Genomic DNA, 22,555 nt, shown 5'->3' on the forward strand with positions numbered 1-22,555 from the left:
ATGGCATATTTAACAATGAGCGTCATTTGGAGACATTTCATAATTCGCTCTCCTATACCACTTTGAGACTTACCTCTTCCCCAGACAAGTAGTAAGCCGACAGCAGTCCCCCGACAAAGCGTATGTTTACTTCAAAAACAGAAACTTCAGCATTCTATGGAAACAAAATGAGGAGGTTTAAACATAATGATAGCACACATAGCCAAAGTACATGCTATGAGAAGCTGCACTAATTTAAAGTCTGTTCAGACCTGTGTGCTTGTCCAGGGGCCCCTATACACAAGAGAGCAAGTCCCTATAAATGGTGTCAAAATGTGGTTAAGCAGACAAAAAAAAATAATTTTGACTCAAAGCAAAATTATAAAAGTACTATAAAGTGGAATTCTTCCTTTCTCGTGTGCAGAAGCAGACTGAATAATTGATATTCCATATCTGTACAAATGCAACGGGATCAGGGCTTTTATTATTATTTTTTTTCCTACTCTGTGTTCTCGTGACTTCACTCATTTGCCTGCTTCTTCGTCCTGAAAGGCCAATCAGACTGTAGTGTGGCTGTCAGCTCCACACAGGGCTGGCAATCTTTTCCCATTATGTGAAAGCGGCATAGGCAGAATGCTAATGGACGTAAAGCCAGGGACTTGAGTTCCAGTACTGTGTTCTGCCTTTGTCTTCCCACAGTCCCAGCTCTGAGACGACATTCTGTCTTGGCATGAAGGTTGTGATCATGTGAGCTGTCATTGCTGGTGTGGTTCTTATTTATATCAATAGTAGCTCGCTTTTATTATTTACAGTGTGGCAGAGGCTTGGGCCATCTCTTTATGACTTTTAATCTTCATACTGATCTTAGGAATTAATTACTATCCCTCTGTCCAGTCTACAGATGAAGAAACAAGCCAGGCTTATAGTGATTAATATGACCTTTTGAAGTTCCCACAACAGGAGTAGAATTAGGATTTGAATGGAAGTGTGTTTATTCATGGTTTAAAACTTGTCTATTCTGACCTCTACAGATACCTCACAGACTATGGTACCATCTCTTATTATTAATGGTCGAATAATTGTGATGCATAAGTAGTAATTACTGCCAATAGTTTTATGATTCTATAATATTTGACTGCTAAGTGCATCTGTCTTGTAGTTTGTAATTAGGTTATTAGCACAGCTTATATAGTAGATATAAGGCATACTTTATTGGACCTACTAAGTAACTGTCACTTCTGTTCAAGACCAAACCACTCACAGGCAAAAACAAGGGCTAGGAGCAAAACAGAATGTATGGAGCCAGCATCTGGCAGATGAACTCAGAAAAATCATTTCAGATGGTATCACCTTTAGGGATCATTTATCAAGCAACTACTATATGCCAGGCCGAGTCTTAGGTTCCTTAAACACAGCAATGAAAACTGACACGCTCCTTAAACTCACTGAGTCTACGTTTTAGAAAACATTTTTAGAAACAAAGAAGAGGTATATGTTTTTATTTCTACATGGGCTCCCTCAAAGGATAGGGATCTAATAACTGAAGATCCTACATAAATTAAGAAAACTTCCTGTGAAAGAAAACTTATGAAAAGAAGTTAGAGAGAACTGTTAGATAAAGTTGGATCAAACCATGCTGTGAGTTTGTTTAATTGTACTGAATAATTTGTCATTTGCAACTTATCTATTTTGATTAAACACCCTCTGTATTGGGCCACTTATCACTGAAGTGTATCAGTGAATGGGGATCATTTAACACTGCTGTTAGTCCACACAATCTCTGATAAGGAAAAGGGAAAATTTATTAATTTAGTTTGGCTCATACAACTTATCTCTTATATCTAAGAGAAATAATGTCTAATAAAATCTAATGATTTTAAGTATCATATTTGCCTCAGTTTGTACTTGTATATTTTAGTTTTTAAACCAAAAATCAGGTCCTTATATTTATATTCACTTACTGAAGCTTATTGAGATGATTTTATTTCCTTATTCAGGCTTTGGGCTCATTACATATGCTTTCCCTGTTCCTCCTATGAAAACTTTGGATAGTCAAGACCTTTCTATAGACATCTGATAAAAATTATTGCAAGGTAGGGAACTGAGCTATGTCAATTGAAATCAGAAATATATCTCAATCTAGACATCCATCACTTATTGGATGCCGTTCCTCAAGCAGCTATTGATCCAGCTCTGTGTGTATTTCAGAACCTGCATTCTATTTATCTTGCTTTGCTATAAGATACTGAAAGATAACCTTGCAAAGTGCTGTACTCAAGGTCAGCGGCTAGGACATTTGAGTTGCAGGGACTGAATCATCTAGGGAGCCGGAGGCAAAGTCTGGACTCTTCGTTGAAGCCATGCAGGTTCCCAGTGATTAGAAAGTCCTTGTCTTTGAAACTCTTGCTCAAGAATATCACAACATCACAATTCCAAACTGTCACCATCTTCCTGTGCTTGGAAACTAGAACTCCATCTGAACACACACACACACACACACACACACACACACACACACACACACACACACATTACCATTCCTTCTGCCTCATTTTTTCCAAAGTTACATGATTTACAAACCTTAGTTTAAGCTCTCATAATATTCTAGGTTATATTATCTTTTAGGCCAGAAGATTGCATTTAGACACTTTGGGTCATTCCTTACCGAACCTTAGGTTAAAAAAAAAGGGGGGGGGGGGGCATGTATGATAAAATTTCATACTATAACAAAATGGTTAGCAGCTATGAAAATGCTGGCTAGGGAGATGCCTCAGCGGGTAAGAGTGCTTGTATGCTTGTATACAAGTATCTGGGCCTCAGTTTGAATCTCAGCACCCATACAAAAGAGTGGGCATGGCTATGTGTGACTGTAAGTGCAGCATTGGGGGCCAGAGAAAGGCAGGGCTTGGGAGCCCCCTGACCCTGGCCAGCCAGCCTAACCAGAGCAGCTGGTTTCCAATTTAATGAGACCTCTCAAGGGAATAAGGTAAAGGGTCATAGAAGATAGCCACATACTTCTGTACATGCAACACACACACACACACACACACACACACACACACACACACACACATGCCCCATGCCATGTACACACATGCCTTGATAAATTGATTAGTTAATTAATTAACTAAAAATTCTGGTGTGAATTAGGAAGATCAGGTTGAAGGCTGATTTTTTTTTTTTTTGAGTGTGAGATCCTGGAGAACTGGTTTGCTCTCTCTGAACACCAGTGCTGTTACAGGTAAAAGACAGGAATGAATTCCCAACAAGATGCTCTGAGCCCATGAACGTCAGGCAGTCAGTACACAGCCCCTGGAAAGAACGACACATGCAGTAGTCAGCGGCTGCCATTAGCTCCCTGTGTCATTGTAGCCTCAACAAGGGCCTGCCTTCCATGGGCTTACTGGAAGATCTATCATTCCAATACTATTTTATTGTCATGAGTCTTCTTGAACCTCACATTTCTCCTCTCAACATTCACGCATCAAGATGTTTTAAACAAGTTTTCTACTCACTTACCCGAAGGACAGAAGTGTAGACAGGGCATGGGAAAGATTGTAGAAGAAGCAACCTATAACACTAAAATCTCCTAATATACAAAGGATAAGATTTTGCCAACTACTTACATGTAAAAGTAAATTAACTGTCCCCTTAAATATTCCATTTAAGATTGCATTGTTATATTCTACCCCATATATTCTGTAGTATCTAGTGTATAGTCTTATAGGACTCCCAGTTTGAGAAGTATATTCAGCCCTTTGTTTAAACTGCATGAACCTGTTAATGTTATACTGATTAGCAACTACAGGTTGAAAATATCTGAAGATATGATATACTCTTAAACAAGTCTTGATGAGACTGTTCTTTGTTTTTCTTCTAGCCATGGCTATACAATCATAGAACACACTCCAACAGATTCATGCACAAGTTTAATAAAATAGTTGGTATAATTAAATTTACATGAAAATATCAGGAGGCGAGTACTGTAGGTCATTGAGAAAGTATGCTTTGGTTATGAGCTTCTCTTGGTACTTGTGCTGATTACTTTTATGTCAACTTGACACACACCAGAGTCATTTGAAAGGAGGGAAGCTCAGCTGAGAAAATGCCTCCATAAGATCAGGTTGTAAGTAGGTCTGTAGCACATGTTCTTAATCACTTGATTGATGGAGGAGGGTCCATCCCTTTGTGGGTAGTGCCTACCCTGCCTGGAATGGTAGTCCTAGAGTCTATAAGAAAGCAAACTGAGCAAGCCACGGGAAGCAAGCAGGTAAGCAGCTCTCTTTGTGAGTTCCTGCTTGGACTTCCCTCAATGGACTGGGACCCAGAATATCTAAGCTGTTGTTTGAATCTTAGATGGTCTTTTAATTAAAAAAAAAAATCCAGAGCCAGATATCAGGGTGAAAGCTGAAAGATCAGAGAAGCAGAACAGTCAGCCACTAGTTCTTAACCTCTACGAAATCCTCAGCCTAAAGAAAGTGAATTCCTGTTTCATCACGCCTTATATACCTTTCTCTGCCCTGCCATATTACCTTCTGGGATTAAAGGTGTGTGTACTTCCTAAGCAAAAGCATAAGATCTCAAGTGCTGGGATTAAAGGTGTGTGCTACCACTGCCTGATCTCTATGTCTAATCTAGTGGCTGGCTCTGTACTCTGATCCTCAGGCAAGTTTATTAGGGTACACACTATATCACATTAAGCCAAATAAATCCTTTCCTCACCAAGTTGCTTTTAGTTATGGTGTTTCACCACAGCAATAATAACCCTAACTAAGAAAGAGATTGGTACCAAGATAGTAGAGTATTGCTGTGACAGACCTGACCCTGTTTTTTGTTTGTTTGTTTTGTTTTGTTTCATTTTTGTTTTTTGGAGGACTATGAAAGGACTTTGGAACTTTGAGGCTAGAAAAGCCATTGAGTACTCAAAGGTTGGAAGACAAGTGTTGAGAGAAATGAGATGATGGAGGCCTGGCTTGTTAAATTCCAGAGGGAATTTTGAGAGTCAATCTATTGAGGCTGCTCAATATTTTGAACTAAGAATCTGTGGTTCTGGTTAGCTGGGGTTGAAGAACTGGCTATGATTAATAAGATACCAGTACCACTAACATGAAACCTTTGCTTTGTTAAGATAATTGATTCTGGTCAGCTGGAGCTGAGAAGTTCACCATGATTAAGAAAAGACCAGCACTGTAGGGGTGAAATCTTCTGGGAAGTGTTTCCTCAGAGTTATCACAAAGATGCTGTGTTCCAAAGGCAGCCAGGATTGTACCTTGTGCTGGCAGCCATACTCAGTAGTATAAAGGTCACCCAAGTGGTACTGGTTTTGAAGGCATGAGGGGTCAAGGAGAGCAGATGAGGTGTGGCACTATGTGGCAGAGTTGGGGTACCTTAAGAGAGCCCAGGAATAGCTATTGAGTGAAAGTCCAGCCCAGCTGCAGCAAGAGACCCCAGCATTTTGGAGATGATAGTACTATGGGATGGCCACCAAAAAAAAGCAGCAGCCTTGGGGTGGAGCCAATCCTGATATTAGGTGACAATCTGTGTGTGCTATAGAGATTGGAGCCAGAGAAGTGATCCCAGCCCTTCAGAGGAGACCAGAAGGTCGTCAGTGGATCCTGGGCATTGGACATTGAATTATTTACATTGTTAGAGTTTGGTTTTGTTTTATTTAGATTGTGACTGTGCCCTGGTTTTTCCCTCTTGAAGTAAGAAAGTATTTAATTTATTTTTGATTTTACCAGAGCCAACATTTGGGAGACTTTGGACGTTTAAAGAGATTTTGGAGTTTTACACTTTGAATTTTAGAAGATGCTGTATATTTTTAGAAAGACTTAATTTTTGAATGTTTAAATTTTTAGACTGTGGGTCTTTTAAAATTTTGAATGTTATATTGTAATGTTGATATTAATATGTGATCTTGAGGATGAATAAGAAAGAAAGGTTATGGCTTAACAGTGATATGTTTGTGTGTCAGGTTGACAAGAGCTAGTTTTTTGTCAACTTGACACAGGATAGAATAATTCAAGAGGAGGGAACCTCAGCTGATAAAATGCCTCCATATGATCAAGCTGTAGACAAGCCTATAGGAATTTTCTTAATTCGTGATTAAATGGGGAGGATCCAGTTCATTGTGGGTTTTGCCGCACAGCCTGAAGGTGTGGTGCTAGGTTCTATAAGGAAAACAGATTGAGCAGGCCAGGAGGACCAAGGCAGTAAGCAGCACCCCTCCATGGCCTCTGCATCAGCTCCTGCCTCCAGGTTCCTGCCCTGTAGCTAGAGTTTTCCTGCCTTGCCCACAGTCAGGACAAATCTTTGTCACCCGCCAGTCCCACAGCCGCTCAGACCCAACCAAGTAAACACAGAGACTTATATTGCTTACAAACTGTATGGCCGTGGCAGGCTTCTTGCTAACTGTGCTTATAGCTTAAATTAATCCATTTCCATAAATCTATACCTTGCCACGTGGCTGGTGGCTTACCGGCATCTTCACATGCTGCTGGTCATGGCGGCGGCTGCAGTGTCTCTCTGCCTCAGCCTTCTGCTTCCCAGAATTCTCCTCTCTCCTTGTCCCACCTACTTCCTGCCTGGCCACTGGCCAACCAGTGTTTTATTTATTGACCAATGAGAGCAATTTGACATACAGACCGTCCCACAGCACTTCCCCTTTCTTTTTTTTAAAAGGAAGGTTTTAACTTTTACACATCTCCAAAGTCAGCTTGGTATATTTGGGAATTTGGGCGTAGCTTCTCTTACTACTTCCTGCTGGAGGGGGGCGCTGTATCTTATGGGGACACAAAGAAAATTTAAGGATCATTGAGTAGTCCGTGAGACCGTATCGTCTGAGCCAGTTGCCTTGAAACGATTCTGGATGTTGGATCATCTGGGCCATGGTGTCAGAGACTCTGGTAAGCCACCAGCCACGTGGCAAGGTATAGATTTATAAAAATGGGTTAATTTAAGATAAAAGAACAGTTAGCAAGAAGCCTGCCACGGCCATACAGTTTATAAGTGATATAAGCGTCTGAGTGATTATTTTATATGTGGATTGTGGGACTGCGGGGCTTGGGGAACCTGGAGAGAAGCCCTCCGGCAACAAATGGCGCCCAACGTGGGGCAAGAGTTTCCACCTAAAACCTGAGAAAAGATTCTAAAACGGAACTAAAAACAGCTTCCTAATTGTCTCTCTCAAATGAGCGGCAGCCTGCCGGTTTGAGCTACTGGCGGGTTCCTAGCGTGTGAGCTTGACCTGCAGTATGGCGGGAATGAGGCCTCTGCAAGTGGCACATTAAGCTGCATGGTGGATTTAGCCTTTGCTAGTACAAAACAAAAAGAGGTTTCTGGGCTACACGCTGCTTTGATAAGAAGCATAGACCCACTATTTCTGAGACTTGATGACTCCCAGAGCTGGCGGAAAACGTACCACCGCCATGTTGGAAAGCTGAAGTGGGTGGAGCCAGCAGCCACAGCTCCGTTTCAGGCTTAAAAGGCTGCAATTAAAAGCAATAGGCTCAAGCTAATATAAAAAATAAGCCACATAAAGATGGCTACCACACAGAGAATCTGGATTATGTTCTCTTTGATATTCGTAACTGAAGAGAAACATTTGATTGCAAAAGCTGTTGAGTTATGCCAAAATGTGTGTTTTAAAGGTACCTTAACTTCAAAATTTGGATGTAAGGATATGTTGCTTTGGAAAGGAGGCTCTGCTTTTGTTTCCACAGAAAGCCAGAGGCTATGGATTTGTTCCAGATTAAGATACATCAGGTTTGACCAGCCAAGACCACCTGAAAGGTCTCCGATGACACCATGGCCCAGATGATCCAGCATCCAGAATCGTTTCAAGGCAACTGGCTCAGATGATACGGTCTCACGGACTACTCCATGATCCTAAAATTTTCTTTGTGTCCCCATAAGATACAGCGCCCTCTTCCAGCAGGAAGTAGTAAGAGAAGCTACGCCCAAATTCCCAAATATACCAAGCTGACTTTGGAGATGTGTAAAACTTAAAACCTTCCTTTTAAAAAAAAGAAAGGGGAAGTGCTGTGGGACGGTCTATATGTCAAATTGCTCTGATTGGTCAATAAATAAAACACTGGTTGGCCAGTGGCCAGGCAGGAAGTAGGTGGGACAAGGAGAGAGGAGAATTCTGGGAAGCAGAAGGCTGAGGCGGGGAGACACTGCAGCCACCGCCAGGACAAGCAGCATGTAGAGACTCTGGTAAGCCACCAGCCACGTGGCAAGGTATAGATTTATAAAAATGGGTTAATTTAAGATAAAAGAACAGTTAGCAAGAAGCCTGCCACGGCCATACAGTTTATAAGTGATATAAGCGTCTGAGTGATTATTTTATATGTGGATTGTGGGACTGCGGGGCTTGGGGAACCTGGAGAGAAGCCCTCCGGCAACACTGCCCTGTTTGAGTTCCTGCTACGGCTTCCCTTAAGGGACTGTGACTCAAGATATGTAAGCCTTTCCTCTTCAAGTTGCTTTTGGTGTTTCATCACAGGAATAGTAACCCTGACCAGGAAAGTACCTATAACTTGGGACCCTTAGACCATTAAGTTCAACTTCAAGTTCACAAATTCTCTTAATTTTTTTTTATCTTCAATTTATAAGACATCTAAAATTATGAGATAAATTGACAAAGATTGCTAAAATGGGGGGAAAATACATGTTCTCCTCTCCTAATCCTTAAATTAAAATCTTGCCCCATAGCTGTGCTGGGAAAAGCTTCATCTTAGTCAACATGTGCCGAACCCACGGATGTGAAGACTCTAATACTAATTTGGTGAAAAATTAAGTAACCTCTTCAGAACCGCCTTTAAAATGACTGCCTGAGAGACGTTCACTAGGCAAGACATCATTTTAAAGAGCACAAGAAATTCCAGTTAGGTTTCATTTTTATGAGCAACTTATCCATCAAAATTATCCACAGCGTGATATTTAATAGGGCCCAGTAAGCAAAATCAGAGGCTTGGCCAGGAGAATAAAAAGATATGATGGTTCTAGAGCAAAATCTGCCCTAGCTCCCATTTGCCTGGGAAACTACAAAATCATCAGCTTCCGTTGAGAAGGTAATTTGTTTCTTTGAGTCTCTAGGCCATAAGATATTTATTTATAATAAACCTTGTTCAGATTTTAACTATTAGGATTCTACACAGTGCGACATTTTCATTGAGTTGAAAAGATTACTTGGAAGAGAACATTTGATCCCTAAATTCAGGAACTCTTCTTTTTACCAACGATTCCACTAAACTCTGTCAGCTTTCCACTCAGAGATCTGCAAGCATGGGGTTCCGGTGCTAGTATAACACACAACACACACACACAAGATTCAGTCATGGCTGCTCCATGGCATACGAGTGCGATGCCTCTGATTAATAACAGCTTCGCCACTACAATCCACTGTAGCAGTTATGTCCAGGAGCAATGCTACTGTACCCACACATGCGAGAACACTGCTTATATAGAAAACCTTGCAAGGCCTCTAGTTAAAAGAATTGCCTATACACCCAGCCCATGTTTACCAGTAATTATGCATCTTCAAAGAATGCTACTTCAGAATGTCTATTGCTTCACACTTCACGGATTAAGAGTAAGTGTAAAACTTAAAGTGTAGTGTCTACTGTTCCTCACTGTGTATCCTTGCGGCTCCTAGTTTCATAAATTGCAGAATACATCTCCTAAGATTGGTAACAGTGTTTAAACTCTTAAATCTATGAAGACGAGCAAATAACCACGCTGTCTATGTTAATAGACTGGTTTTACCACGAAGGTCCAGGAAGGACCCAAGTAGTGGCACAAATCTATCAGTAATCACTACTAAAGAGACAAGTTCCTCTTAGGTCCAGGACCTAAATAATTACTCCTGGCCAGGTATCCCTCAGCATCAAATGGTAAACACCACATAATTCCGTTCAGCAGGAAAATTAACTTAGAGATCTGCACCAATCAGGATATAATTTTGTATAAAAACAAACCTTTTCTGGGAGCAAGTTTAAGAATAATGTCATGTCTTTCATGCTTCATGGCATGCAACTGTGAGGTAGGTAAGTCAAATACTCATCCAGACGTAAAAGAAGACACAGCACTGAGGCTAATGTCCACATCTTTCCCAGAGGACCCCCACAGCTTGTTTGGCATACATGTTTAAAGTGTAGACCTTTAAGTTAAGAAGACAAAAAGTCACCTTGCCACCAACACCTCTATCATGTAAAATGTATGGGAATCATCACATCACAGGCAGAACCCTGGCACTCTGCTGAGCATCTCCTGCATCAGTGTTAGTGTCTGGACCAAGCTAATCTACTCTGTTCTTGTCTTTACCAAAGAAAGCCCCAGCTCCCACACAAGTACTACTTTACTGTAGCGCTGAAAGACATTGTAAGGGCAGCTTCTATCAAGCTTTCTTTCATATTCAGACACTTCGTGTAAGGGATTACTATCTGGAGAAAATTTCTACACGTCCAATGAGTTTTGTTACTAACGATAATATTCAGTACCTCTAGTTAATACAGTATTTTTTTTCAAAGTGGCAATATGAGACGCTCCAAATTGAACTGAGTGGCACTCACAGTGGAACTGTGCCGTTTTCCTTATTTGAGCTTATTCCTATAGCAGGAGCCACCACAAGCCTATGTAGGGGTAGCTTCATGTCATGTCGATCACCTGCACTTGCATTCCAACTCTATAAAAATGAAAGCACAGCCACTGTCGTATTCCATGGGCATCATGCCTTCTAACTCAGTCTCCCCCATTCAGTCAGGACTTAGAACAAGACAGACAGTTCCTTTGTTCCACAGGCATTGGCTGAATTCTTACTAGGTGGCAGAATCGAATAAGCACAGTGATATAAAGATTACATGCCTAAGCCACAGTCTCGGGTGCTCAGGATGTGTATGCATCAACTCTTTTGTATCTTCGCCACTACAAAACAAGGTGAAAGAATTCCAAAGACCTTGTTCACCACGGCTCCTGTTTGCTGCAGAACCTTGGAAAGATGAATTAATTACGTTCATCTATAAAAGTAAAGAAAATAGCACTACTCTTCTGCAGAAATTGAAATAACCTATGCAAAACACCAATCAGCACCAATCAATCAATCAATCAATCAATCAATCACCGGGTGCTAAACTCTTACAGCTCACTGGCCTGTCTTGCCTTCCTCCTCGTCTTCCTCAGATAACCGAGCTCCAGCTAAGGTGTCCATTTCTCCTGCTAGAGAAGCTCCTGAAGTGTAAGTCACTGATCCTTAGGAAGAGCTTGGGAAGTAATTAGCATATGAATGAATGAATAAATAAAAATCTTGATTCTTTATCCTAGGCTTACACTGAATTGAAATCAGGAAATCAGGAAGCTCCTCAGAGTCTACTAAACGTTTTCCATCTCACCTGTCCGCCTGAGGATGCCTAAGCTGAACACAGGCTCCACCAATGGAACCCTAGCACTTACTCCCTAAATCATATTAACCCAATGAATGATTTATTTAAAATCAATCCTAACAGACACTTGGATTCTGTGTTACCAAACGAATCAACTTCTTAGGCTTGCATGAATGGCAATATAAACCCACCGAAAAGCATTTGCTAAAGTAAATTTTAAGTGATATAAACTGAGCATTCTGCATGTGCACACATTTACTCTCAACTTGAGGATTTATTGACACTTAGCAACTCTAGGATTAAACCCCCAGCAACAGTGTTTCTCTCTCAGTTCTAGTTCCTCTCCCCTTGCAGTAACATTGGACACATTTATATGCATTACCTTGAAAAACAAACAGTAAGAACAGCAAAACCGAAAACCCTTAGACTTTGAGTTTAAATACTTTATAAGGAAAAGGTGTTGACTTAAATGCAGCAGGCAGTGGTGTGTCCTCTAGGCTACACTATTACATGATGTCCCTAAAAATAAATATATTTTTTTAAAATTTTATTTTAGGTAAGGCTTATTGTTCTCCCTTAACACGAATGCAAAAATAAATCCTCGGTGTGTTTTTTCAAGGAGAATCAAGCAGTCGTTGAAACAATCACATGAAGCTCTGGGTTGAGTGTGAAGATGGAGGATAAATTTGCAGATGTGGTTTAGAAAACTAACTAGAGAACATTGAGCTGAAGACCTGTTATCATGCAGTGAAAAGAAGAAAAAAAAACACACATACACACCATTCTTGAACTTATACATTACTCTTTTTAATATGAGAAACTCTACGTCTGTATTATTGGTACATGTGTTAAAACAAAAAGGCCTCATAGCCCAAGCTGGCTTCCACACTCTATATTGCTGAGGCCTCTACCTCCCGTGTGCTAGAATTAGCAGGCATGTGCCCAGTATTTATATGGTGCTTGGGATTGAACCTAGTGTAGTGGGTAGCCATTCCAGCTTTGATCTAGAAGTTTCAACCCCCATTGAGGCTTTGGTAACTGTCACGCCTACAAGGCAGGGCCGAGAGAGGACCCTGAAGACCCCATCCGGATGGGCTGGCTCTTTTGGTTCCTGGACCCTGGATGCTGGAGGTGGACCCAGCAGAGCTCTCCAGAGAACACCGCCAGACTGCGCTACGTCTTTCCCAGACCCTGTAGCCTATCCCTTCACTTGTAAGTTATCCCACAAAATAAACCTCCCTTTTAACTACGTGGAGTTCCCTTAATATTTTAACCAATAACCTAGGATTTTGTGAATGCTATGCAAGCACTCTACCAACTAAGCTATACTTTCCTCCTGATAATGTATTTTTATAACGGGGAAATATGGTAATGTTGATAGAAAGAGGCACAGTAAATGTGTCAAGTCTTCTCATGCTATGAATAGTATATATAATAAGGCTAGGGAGATGACTCGCTGGGTCAGGGCACTTGCTCTGCAAGAGTGAGGACCTGAGTTCAAATCCCAAGCACCCACTTAAAAAGCAGAGCATGGAAGCACAAACCTGTAACCAGAGTACTTGGTGTGTGGAGGTGGGTGGGTTAGGGTGGGGGCAGGATCACAGGAGTTTGCGGTCAGGCGGCCTAGCCAAAAGGGCAAGCTTCCGGTTCAACGAGAGACCCTGTCTCAAGGCAACAGGTAAGAAGTGGTAGAGGAAGACACACAACGTCCTGCTGTAGCTTCTCATGTACGTTGTGTGTCTTTGCACACATATACAACACCTACCACAATACCCCCCCACACACACACAGAAAAAGAAAGAGCAAGAGATAACATAATAAACATAAATCTTAGACACATGGCTACAATTTTTAGAGTATATTTTGAAAAGCATAGCCAGATTATCAATAGTACTAAAATGCATGTTTTATATAAAACTTTAAAGTTTAAAAGTCAACATCTTAATAGACATTTAATGATAGCTTAACTCCTTTACCCCATCAGCAAGGAGGCCAAGTGACATATTTTTCTTGGCTTCTACTTTGGTTTATATTTCCTACTTAGATTTGTTTTGCCTTCTCCACCCACAGAAATATTCTTTTCACCTACTTAGTGGCCTGAGGCTAGCCAATCAGCTTCTACTACAGTGGCACTTTGTCTATTACCTTGAGAGGCCTCTGTACTGAGTTTCGAAAAATAAAACAGTGCAACCCTCCAGGTCTCTTCTCCCTCAAGTTCAGAGCTCAGAATACGGCTCATCATGAGAGCAAAGAATTGCTGTGGGATTTAGGGGGGTTTCAGACAACAATGTATCAGATTGACCAAACCAAGAATCAGAAAAGGGGCCTGGGACTACTCATAGGTCTAGTGTCATTACAGTTTCTAGGTGTGGAAGAGCCATGACCTGTAGCTGAAAGGTGAGCACATGGGGTAGATAACCAGATTCATTCCTACTAATAGGCATTGTTAAGACAACCGGACTATAGCTCAATGTGCTTGCTGAGCACATGCAAGGCCCTGGATTTGATCTCCAGCACCATAAAAGTCAGCAAGCAAACACATGAAGACTTACTTTTACTAAGTATTCCTAAGGGAATACATTTACTAAGAGAAAATTTTCTAGCCTAACTTTTCATGTTTAGTTCTGTTGGTATTATTAGAACTGCCATGTAACATCCCTTCCCATGGCTCTGTAAATTTGAACCACCAAGCTCTTTATACCCATTTCTCTCTACATTTAAAATGAAAGAGCCTAGGGCTGGTCAGCAGTTAAGAGTACTTGTTTCTACAGAGGCCCCAGGATTAGTTCCTCATACCCGTATGGTGGGTCACAGCCATCGGCAACTCTAGTTCCAAGGGATACAACTCTTTTTTTTTTATCATCCCTGGGCAGCAGGCGCATGCGTGGTACATAAACATATACGTGTAAGTAAGACATTCATACACATGAAAATGAATAGATCTAAAAAATTAAAAATAAAATAAGAGCTTAGTCCTGATCTGCAAAGTTCCGTAGTGTTGGAATATTGTCTCTCTCATATTCTAGAGTCAGTTAGCAGGAAGACCAAGCATAAACTTCGCTCTGTCGATAAGACCTTCTAAATGTACCATAGCTAGCAACCAATCAAAGAAGGAGCAACAAAATATCAAAACTCATCATTTATATGTGCTTTAAAGTCAAAGTGATAGACAAGGACTTGCTTTAGTAATCTTGAGTGCTCTGGCTAACTCTGGTGTCCACTCTTCGTGGGGACAGAGGAGTGACAGACAGTTCAGCAGGGTGGGCAGGAGCACCCTTTTCCTTCATCCCCTGTCACCACGAACTATGCTTCTTCTTCCACCTTGGCTGTGAGGATGCCCAGACACCACTGAACACTTCCTAGCTTACACAAGAGGCTTACAACGATTTCTGCAAAGTAACCTCTGATTTAAAATAATACCAATAATGCAACCATATATTAAGGACTTTGAAAGAGCCAGGGCTGACATGCTTCCTTTTCTTAGAATAAATTCCTTGCCCATATCCTTATGGAGTGAAACAATGACTGTCCAGTTAGATCCAAGGAGACACAGTCCTCCCCAGCCATGGTCATCAAACACTGGACCTGTCTCGCTCTATTTCACTGTTTCCTCAAAGCACACTGGGTCTCAGGTTATTTGCCAAAAATGCACATACACCAAAAGCTGAAGACTATGTTATTTTTGCACACAGATCTAGCGGTAGGTGATTTCTTTTTCCTATTTTCTTTATGAACAGACATACAAGAGCAACAAAGTTGGAAGCCTTAGTTAAGTGACAGTGGCTCCTAATGCTGTGTGCCTTGTACAATGTCAAGATTGAGTATTGGGGACAAGGTCCTATGACAGAGTCATGGCTCCAACATGCAGCCAGCCATATGCTCTGGAATAAGACGAAGGGGCTTCAGCATCCATCTCATAGGGTTGCTGTGAACAGGAAGATTGGATAATGCAGGCTACTGTAAATATTTAGTTCTTCTGATTTACCCCTAATTTGACAAAGAGGACATACGCATGTACAATAACTGAGAAGCATAGAACATGAGAGTGTCTTGACTATTTAAAGTTGCATCGTTTGGAGGAGTAGAGATCACTCAGCAAAGTGCATGCCTCTTAAGCAGGAGGACCTGAGTTTGATCCCCAGAACTCATGTCAAAAAGTCAGATGTGGTGGCATGTGTGGGTAATCCCAGTGCTGCAGAGATGGGAACAGGCAGACCCTCAGGTTTTCTGGCTAACCAGCTTAGGCTAGGTGGCATTTTCTAGGTAGTAAGAGACCCTGTGTCAAAAACTAAAGGAAGAAAAGAAGGTAAATAACCCCAGAGGAATTACAGCCAATGACATTATCCTCTAGTTCCCACATGTACACATACACCCGCACACATATCAACATGCACACACACATACATAAAAAAGTTGAATTTTTTTCTACTGGCACAGATTATAATAAATAATGTGTCCCATACAGGGTATGGATAAGCTAAAACTTAAGGACTCTATGAGCAACTTCAACTGGACTTACCACATTAAAATCTAAATATTTTTTAATCCATGATTTAGCTTCTTGAAATTCAGTCTTCATGCCCATGATGAAAAGTGTATCCAGGGCATCTACTATCGTTGCTCCTTTGATGCTGCCTGAAAAAAAAAATACCAAAAATATCTTTTCAACATTTTCGAGGTAGATGCAAACTGACCACCCCTAGAAAAAGCTGAGAGTGATCCTCAGCTCATTAACAAACAGTCATACTGAAAAGAGTATTAGTTTCCTTCAGAAAAATAAAATATAAAAAACACAGCATATCAAACTAAATTTTTCCATAGGCTATCGGCACGGAACACTAATCTTTAACATTTGCTCCGAGTTGTCAAAGCTAAACTTACTCTTGGAAACTTCCTTTGTGACTGCATTCTCTAACAAGGAAAGAAAGAACGAGCCTGAAGCTAAGGGGCGGTTGCCATTATTTTTGTGTAGTGGCCCTGGCGTGCACATGTGAGAAGTTTGCTAGATGTAGAGTTATCACCGTGCTAGCTCTTTTAAATCATTGCCGGCGTCACCTTTTATCTGCAGACAGTATGTTTCAAGAACCCTGGGAGATGCCTGCAATAGCAGATAGTACTGAACCTCATCTACACCACATTTTTCCTAAGCATAAATACATTTAATGCCTTTTCCATTTTAACACCTCAGCACTGTGGCCATAACTTTCGCAGTTTGATGTGGGACAATAAAACTAGCTCAGATTTCGTTTTTTTTTTTTCTTCCCAGTTCCATGGACAGAAGACTCATCTTGACTGTAGCTCTTAGCAACCTCAGCATAAGATTTTCCCACTCCCTTTCCATATTAAGCTGAATATCAGGTACGTTCATTGTTAAAGAAATTTTTTGGGGCTTCTTGTTGGCACACCCAAATTGTCAGCATGGTTCTCCTGTGCTTTTGTACCATTAGTGAAATAGGGTGACTTGGATACAAAGAATAAAATGCCAAGGGAGATGAAACAAAGTGGCTACCAAATGATGGACAGTTGGTTAACACATAGCGTGGATACAGGGTGAGTACCATCCAGGCCAGGATAGAGCTGGAGGTGGTCACAATTTCAGGATATGACCATTTAAAGCATAAGGATTCTTATTTTTAGAATCTTCCTCAATGTTTTCAGACTGCGGTTGGCCACGGGTAATTAAAATCCCGAAAACAAAAGCATGGGTAAGTAGGAGACATTCTGTTCTCTAATATGTAATCTCCACTGTCGATAACATCGTGACTGATTCCAATGTCCATGTCTTGTCTAGCCAGGCTCAGGTTCTCTTTATTTGCTCTGGGCTCCCACTGTATGTAGATTTTACACTTCTCAGGCACACACCATGTTCTGTCTGTCATCCTTTAGTCTACAAACCTTCTCCGAAGACAGAGATTACATTTTGTTCATTCCACATTCTCCATGGTGCCCTTTATGACTGTAGTAGTGATGTTCCATGAATGGCCATTGAAAGACTGAGTACTACATTTATTCAGTACAGCTCCATAAATAAAAATGGAACGGACTTCAATGCACACACTGTTTAAGTAACAAGTTGAGAAACTATCACTAGGAAACTAGAAGTAATAGAATATTAAAATATGCAACTTTCTAAAACAGACTAAATTTGAATCTTACATAATGATAAAGACACGAAAGTTAGAAAACTTCTCGTGTCATACTTTATTCTAATCCAATGTTCTCAAAAATACAGGGTTTTTTTTTGGGAAACAAAACTATGGAATCAAGGGAAACATTAACGGGAATGTTCTCAGGTCACATTTTGAAACATGACACCAGATTCATATGATGACTGATTTCGAATTCCCCAGTCGTTAAGAGTTGTTTTTGTTGTTGTACTTTACACTGAATATAACTGATCAAACAGGAACACGAATGGTTCCCTTTGAGGAGCGATTCTGTCAAACCCTAGCTCTGCTTTCTTTTATACAGTGGAACTGGGAGGTGGCCACTCCTCCAGGTCACTTCTCACGTTCATTAGCATTGTTTTGAAGTCAAGGAAGGATCCAGTTTTCCTTTCCCTGACAAACAGGTGAGTTTGAAGTAAATGGAAAGAAATAGCCACAGAAAGAAGGATCAGTGTTGAAGGGCTGATGCTAGGGACTGGCAAAAACGAGGTTCACAGAGCAGATGTCTCCTGAAAACCAGGCTGCTCTGAGGGACCACATTCTGAAAAAGCCACTGCAAATGAATAACCATCCCGAAAAACTGGGGGGGGGGATGGGAAAGACATATTCCTTTCTTCAAGGGTTTGCTGAAAGAACACACAGGTTGCTATACTACTTGCAGACAAAGAATTTGGCTCAGATACATCTAAGGAAGGCAATTAAAAGTTTTCCTTACTTTCAAAATTAAGGACTTTCAATTATTGCAGTAAGTCCCGGGTGTTGATTTTATTATACAAGAAAATCTTCCATAGCCTATTCTAATTTGAAAATGGAAACAGATACCATTTGATTAACAGTTCATTTTGCCATATGAATATTTGAGGCCTTTTGTAAAGAGTAAGTACTTATCTGGTTTTTACTGATAAATCCAGTGAAAACTGTAAAAACAAAAAGACTTGGAATGTTTTAAAGTTTATTGTCAAGACCATCGGTCTACTAACTGAAAACCAAGTGATCTGTTTAATGACGATTATGGCAAGTTAACACATAACTGAGTTCTCTGATCAAGTTTCACTAAGAGGAGAGTAAAAATAGGGTAATTAACTTTTAAAATTTTATTTATTATTTATTGTATGTATATAGTGTTTTTGCCTTCATGTGTGTTTGTGAACCATATATGTGCAGTGGCTGTGGGGGCCAGAAGGGGCACCTCAGATCTTCTGGAACTAGAGCTGTGAGCTGTCATGTGGGTGCTGGAGATCAAACTCAGGCCCTTTCCAAGAGCAGCCAGTCAGTGCACTCAACTGCTGAGCCCCTTACCCAGCTCAGAGTCAGGTTAAAAAAATACAATAAAAAGTTACAATAGCAAACACTGAAAAGGGAAGGCCCTCTGACTTTACCATGAAATTTCAGTTTCTCTCTTAAACTGGAACTTCTCCCCTTTCATGGGACCTGGTCACCGTCCTGAGACTAGCTCCATCTGAAACCATTTCTGTGGCAGGCACTCCCAGCATAAGTTCCTGTCTCTGAACTGAATCATTATCATGACAGAGCAGAGTCTTTGTCCACTCTTCCCTGCAATACCCCGCCCCCTCTACATGAGATCCCAAAGGCTCCTGGAACTCCGTGGTGTGTCTACTGAACCACCTCATGCTTTGACGACTCACTGTTTACATGCATGTCAGCTGCACTAGACCATCAACTCTTGCAACGACTTGGAGTGTCTCCTTCAACACCAGTGACAGAAGCAGAACTACATGTATAAAACCCTTAAGAAACAGAAAAGCAGGGTACCAGGATTAGGAACATGGAGTTGGTCCCACTGGAGTTCCTGTTCTGCTTGTTACTGCATAGGTGGTTATCTTTGAGAAAGTTCTTCTCTGTGCTTTATTTTTTTTTTCCCTCACCAAAAAATGTACAGAGAAATGAGATCAAATGATATGTGGCAGAGTGGCACTATACAATAATGGCTCCATAAGTGTCACCAGAAATTGCTACTCGTTATATGAACTGGTACCATTTAAGGTATTCTGGTAAAATATGGAAAGTCATGCTGGGAGGTAGTTCAGCAGTCACAGAGTTCTTTTTTTTTTTTTTTTTCCTTTACCCCATTACTTACAGTTAAAAGTTTTGAGAGCTGGAAAGAAATCAAGCCCAGGAGGTGGGCCCTGAGGAGGTCTTTGTTCAAAGGAATCCATCAAACGTTTCTAGTGGTTTCCTTCTTCCCACAATAAGAGCATTATTAATACAAACAGTACCAATCAGAATGTTCTGTGAGGACCAAGTGTAAGGGCAGCAAAAAAAAAAGCAGATAGCTGGGAGTTCAAAGAGCTGGCCTAACCTGCTGGCCTTGTCTTCACAGAACAAACAGCAGAAAGCTACAGCCAAAACCGAGTGACAGAAGGGAGCATCATGGGCCATTGCCACGGCAAGCTCCTGTACAAAGACAGAGGCTTCATGCATCAGGAAGCCCTTAATGCAGGTAACTAAATACTCTTCTACAGGAATCACCCCAGAACTTAAAACCCTGCTGTGTACGCCATGCCTGGAAGTCAGCCCTGGGCATCAATATGTTTTACAGTTACACAGGTCCCTCTGACACAAAGCTGATGTTCTCTCTAAAAGATACATTATGTGCAATCTTTCCACAGTTCCAGCAGGGGTTCAAGTTTCCTAGCAACACAGAGGGCCTGGAGAATCACAGAACCCCACTGAGCTTTTTGACCATCAGTAAGTTCAGGGAACTCGGAGAAAAGACTATCAATAAAAAGCCAGGAATGTCGGTTCACAATTATAACTTCTAGGAAGATGTGGTCGTTTGAATGACAACCCCGCCCCCCCCGGCCCCCCCCACCCCGCCCCCGCCCTGACTCACATATTTTAATACATGGAACTTTGTTGGTAGAACTGTGTGGGAAGGATTATGAGGTGTGCCTGTCCCTGGGGGTGGGCTTTGAGGTTTCCAAACCCATGCCATTACTAGTTAGTCTTTCTCTGTCTTCTGCTTGTATGTAAGAATATAAGCTCTCAGCTACTGCTCCGGCGCCATGTCTGCCTCCCGCTGCCGTGATCCCCACCATGATGATCACGAACCACCTTCTGAAGCTGCAAGCCCCATTAAATCCTTTCTTCTATAAATTGGCTTGGTCATGGTATCTCTTCACAGCAACAGAAAAGTAACTCTGACAGAAGGCTAACTCAGGAGCATTGCTGTAAATTCAAGGACAGCTAGGGCTCTGTGCTCAACTCCAAGCCAGCCAGGGCTAAGGGAGTGAGAACTTGTCTCAAAAAACAAAAACAAAAAAACCCTCAAATCAAAGCACATCATACTCACCAAATAAGCTGCTTGAATGGCCTTCTTTTGATATAGGTTTCAGTTCGTTTAAGCCCCAGGCATAGCGTTTATAATTATTCCAAGCATGGTTCATCATCTGAGCAGAGATAAAAATGAGATTACAATTTGAACTGGGATGTTTTTGTTACAAGATAGATCATAGTCTTTGGATTTGAAGGTTACAGAATTAAAATTCAGTGCTTAGTCTAAAAGGCTGATGATTAATTAAGAGAGTGATAGCTGTATAAATTAGGACAGACATGAACAGAACACATGCATTATTTCTTTATGCTTAAAAATACAAATTTTCCTTCTTGGAACCTACTCAATTCTATTTATTGATAGGATTATTGATATATTGATCATCTTCAAAAAGTCAGTCCCCAAAAACAGAAATTTAGTTTATCCTAAAATGATGAATCATTACCAAATTTATCTATTTCATTTTCATAAAATATTAGATCTAGAAACTTTGAATTCATATTTTTGTGCAAGGTCCTTCCTATTTTGTTTACATAGACAAATATTCCAGGTTATCACTTTAAATAATTCAGTGCTTTTTGACCAAGAAATAAGAAAGAGTATTTTGAAATAAATACAGGAAAGAAAAAGAAATCTTACAGTTATGCCAGGAGACTGAAAACCTTTGGGATATTATAGTCAGTCATTAATAAAAATATGTATTTGTGTACACATATGTTAACTGGAGATAGAGTCTATCTATTCACAAATTAGAGACCAAAAATATTTTTAAATATAACCAGCTGTCCCATAAATTAGTTTAATAAAAAAGTTTTATGACTCAAAGACTGTGTGTAATAATTACTATTTTAAGGACTGAAAACTGAACACAAGGCCTCTTACACACCAGACAAGCACTCCTTCACTGATCCATTTCCTTAGGCCTCTTAGATTATTTGAGACAGGATCTCATTAAATTGCCCAGACTGAACTTGAGCTCACCATGTAGCCCAGTCTGAGCTCACAATCTTCTTGACTCAGCCTCCAAAACTGTTAGAATTATAGTCCTGTGCTACCAAGCCAGGACTATAATTATTTTTATATATAGAGATTTTAAAGAGTTCAGGACTGCTCAATTCATGCTTATTCATGCCACTATTTTACAGTAACAGTAACCAAAATATGGAAATAATACGAAAATGTTCTCATCTTGTTCTGTATTTTTTTAGGACCATTAAAAACATCACATACAGGGCTAGAGAGAAGCTTATCAGTTAAGAGCACTTATTATTTTTGCAGAGAACCCAGGCTTGGCTCCCAGTGATAACATAGTGGATCACAAGTATGCACAACTCCAGCTCTAGGGGATCCAATGCCCTCTTCCGACCCTCTTGGGCACTAGATATGAACATGATGCACATACATATACACAATACACCCACAAAATAAATGAATCTAAACATGCTCTTGCAAAATATCACATAAAACTGTTGATACTGTTCAAGGTCTAGTTATCACAGAAGGTCTTCAATAAGATCAACCTGACTCAAAACAGCGTCTATACATGTCCCTGAACACAATAAAGAGAACCTTCATTTAGCTATCTCCTATTTCATTGCCCATTCTCACCCATATTACTACTAACAGCCACCAAGAATCTAAACTATCTCCTGGGGATTCTGGCTAACTGTTTCCCTTCTGTATGGTGCTCTAATTTTTCCAGAACGCTTTATAATTTATCTTCAAACCATATT

General features: G+C 40.7%; 1 protein-coding gene across 2 annotated transcripts in view; it reads right to left on the minus strand.

Annotated features, from left to right (window-relative positions):
• Man1a1 (mannosidase alpha class 1A member 1) overlaps nt 1–22,555 on the minus strand; it is a 177,390-nt gene that overhangs the window by 112,574 nt on the left and 42,261 nt on the right. For both annotated transcript variants that reach the window (XM_016007071.3, XM_006988627.4), the window contains exons 3-5: nt 20,841–20,937; nt 15,880–15,995; nt 74–154 (exon numbers count right to left, since the gene is read on the minus strand). In XM_016007071.3, coding sequence (XP_015862557.1) covers nt 74–154; nt 15,880–15,995; nt 20,841–20,937 — 294 coding nt within the window. The remainder of the gene's footprint in view (nt 1–73; nt 155–15,879; nt 15,996–20,840; nt 20,938–22,555) is intronic.

This window comes from Peromyscus maniculatus, chromosome 16 (assembly GCF_049852395.1).
Source record: "Peromyscus maniculatus bairdii isolate BWxNUB_F1_BW_parent chromosome 16, HU_Pman_BW_mat_3.1, whole genome shotgun sequence".
Classification (NCBI taxonomy): Eukaryota; Metazoa; Chordata; class Mammalia; order Rodentia; family Cricetidae; genus Peromyscus; species Peromyscus maniculatus.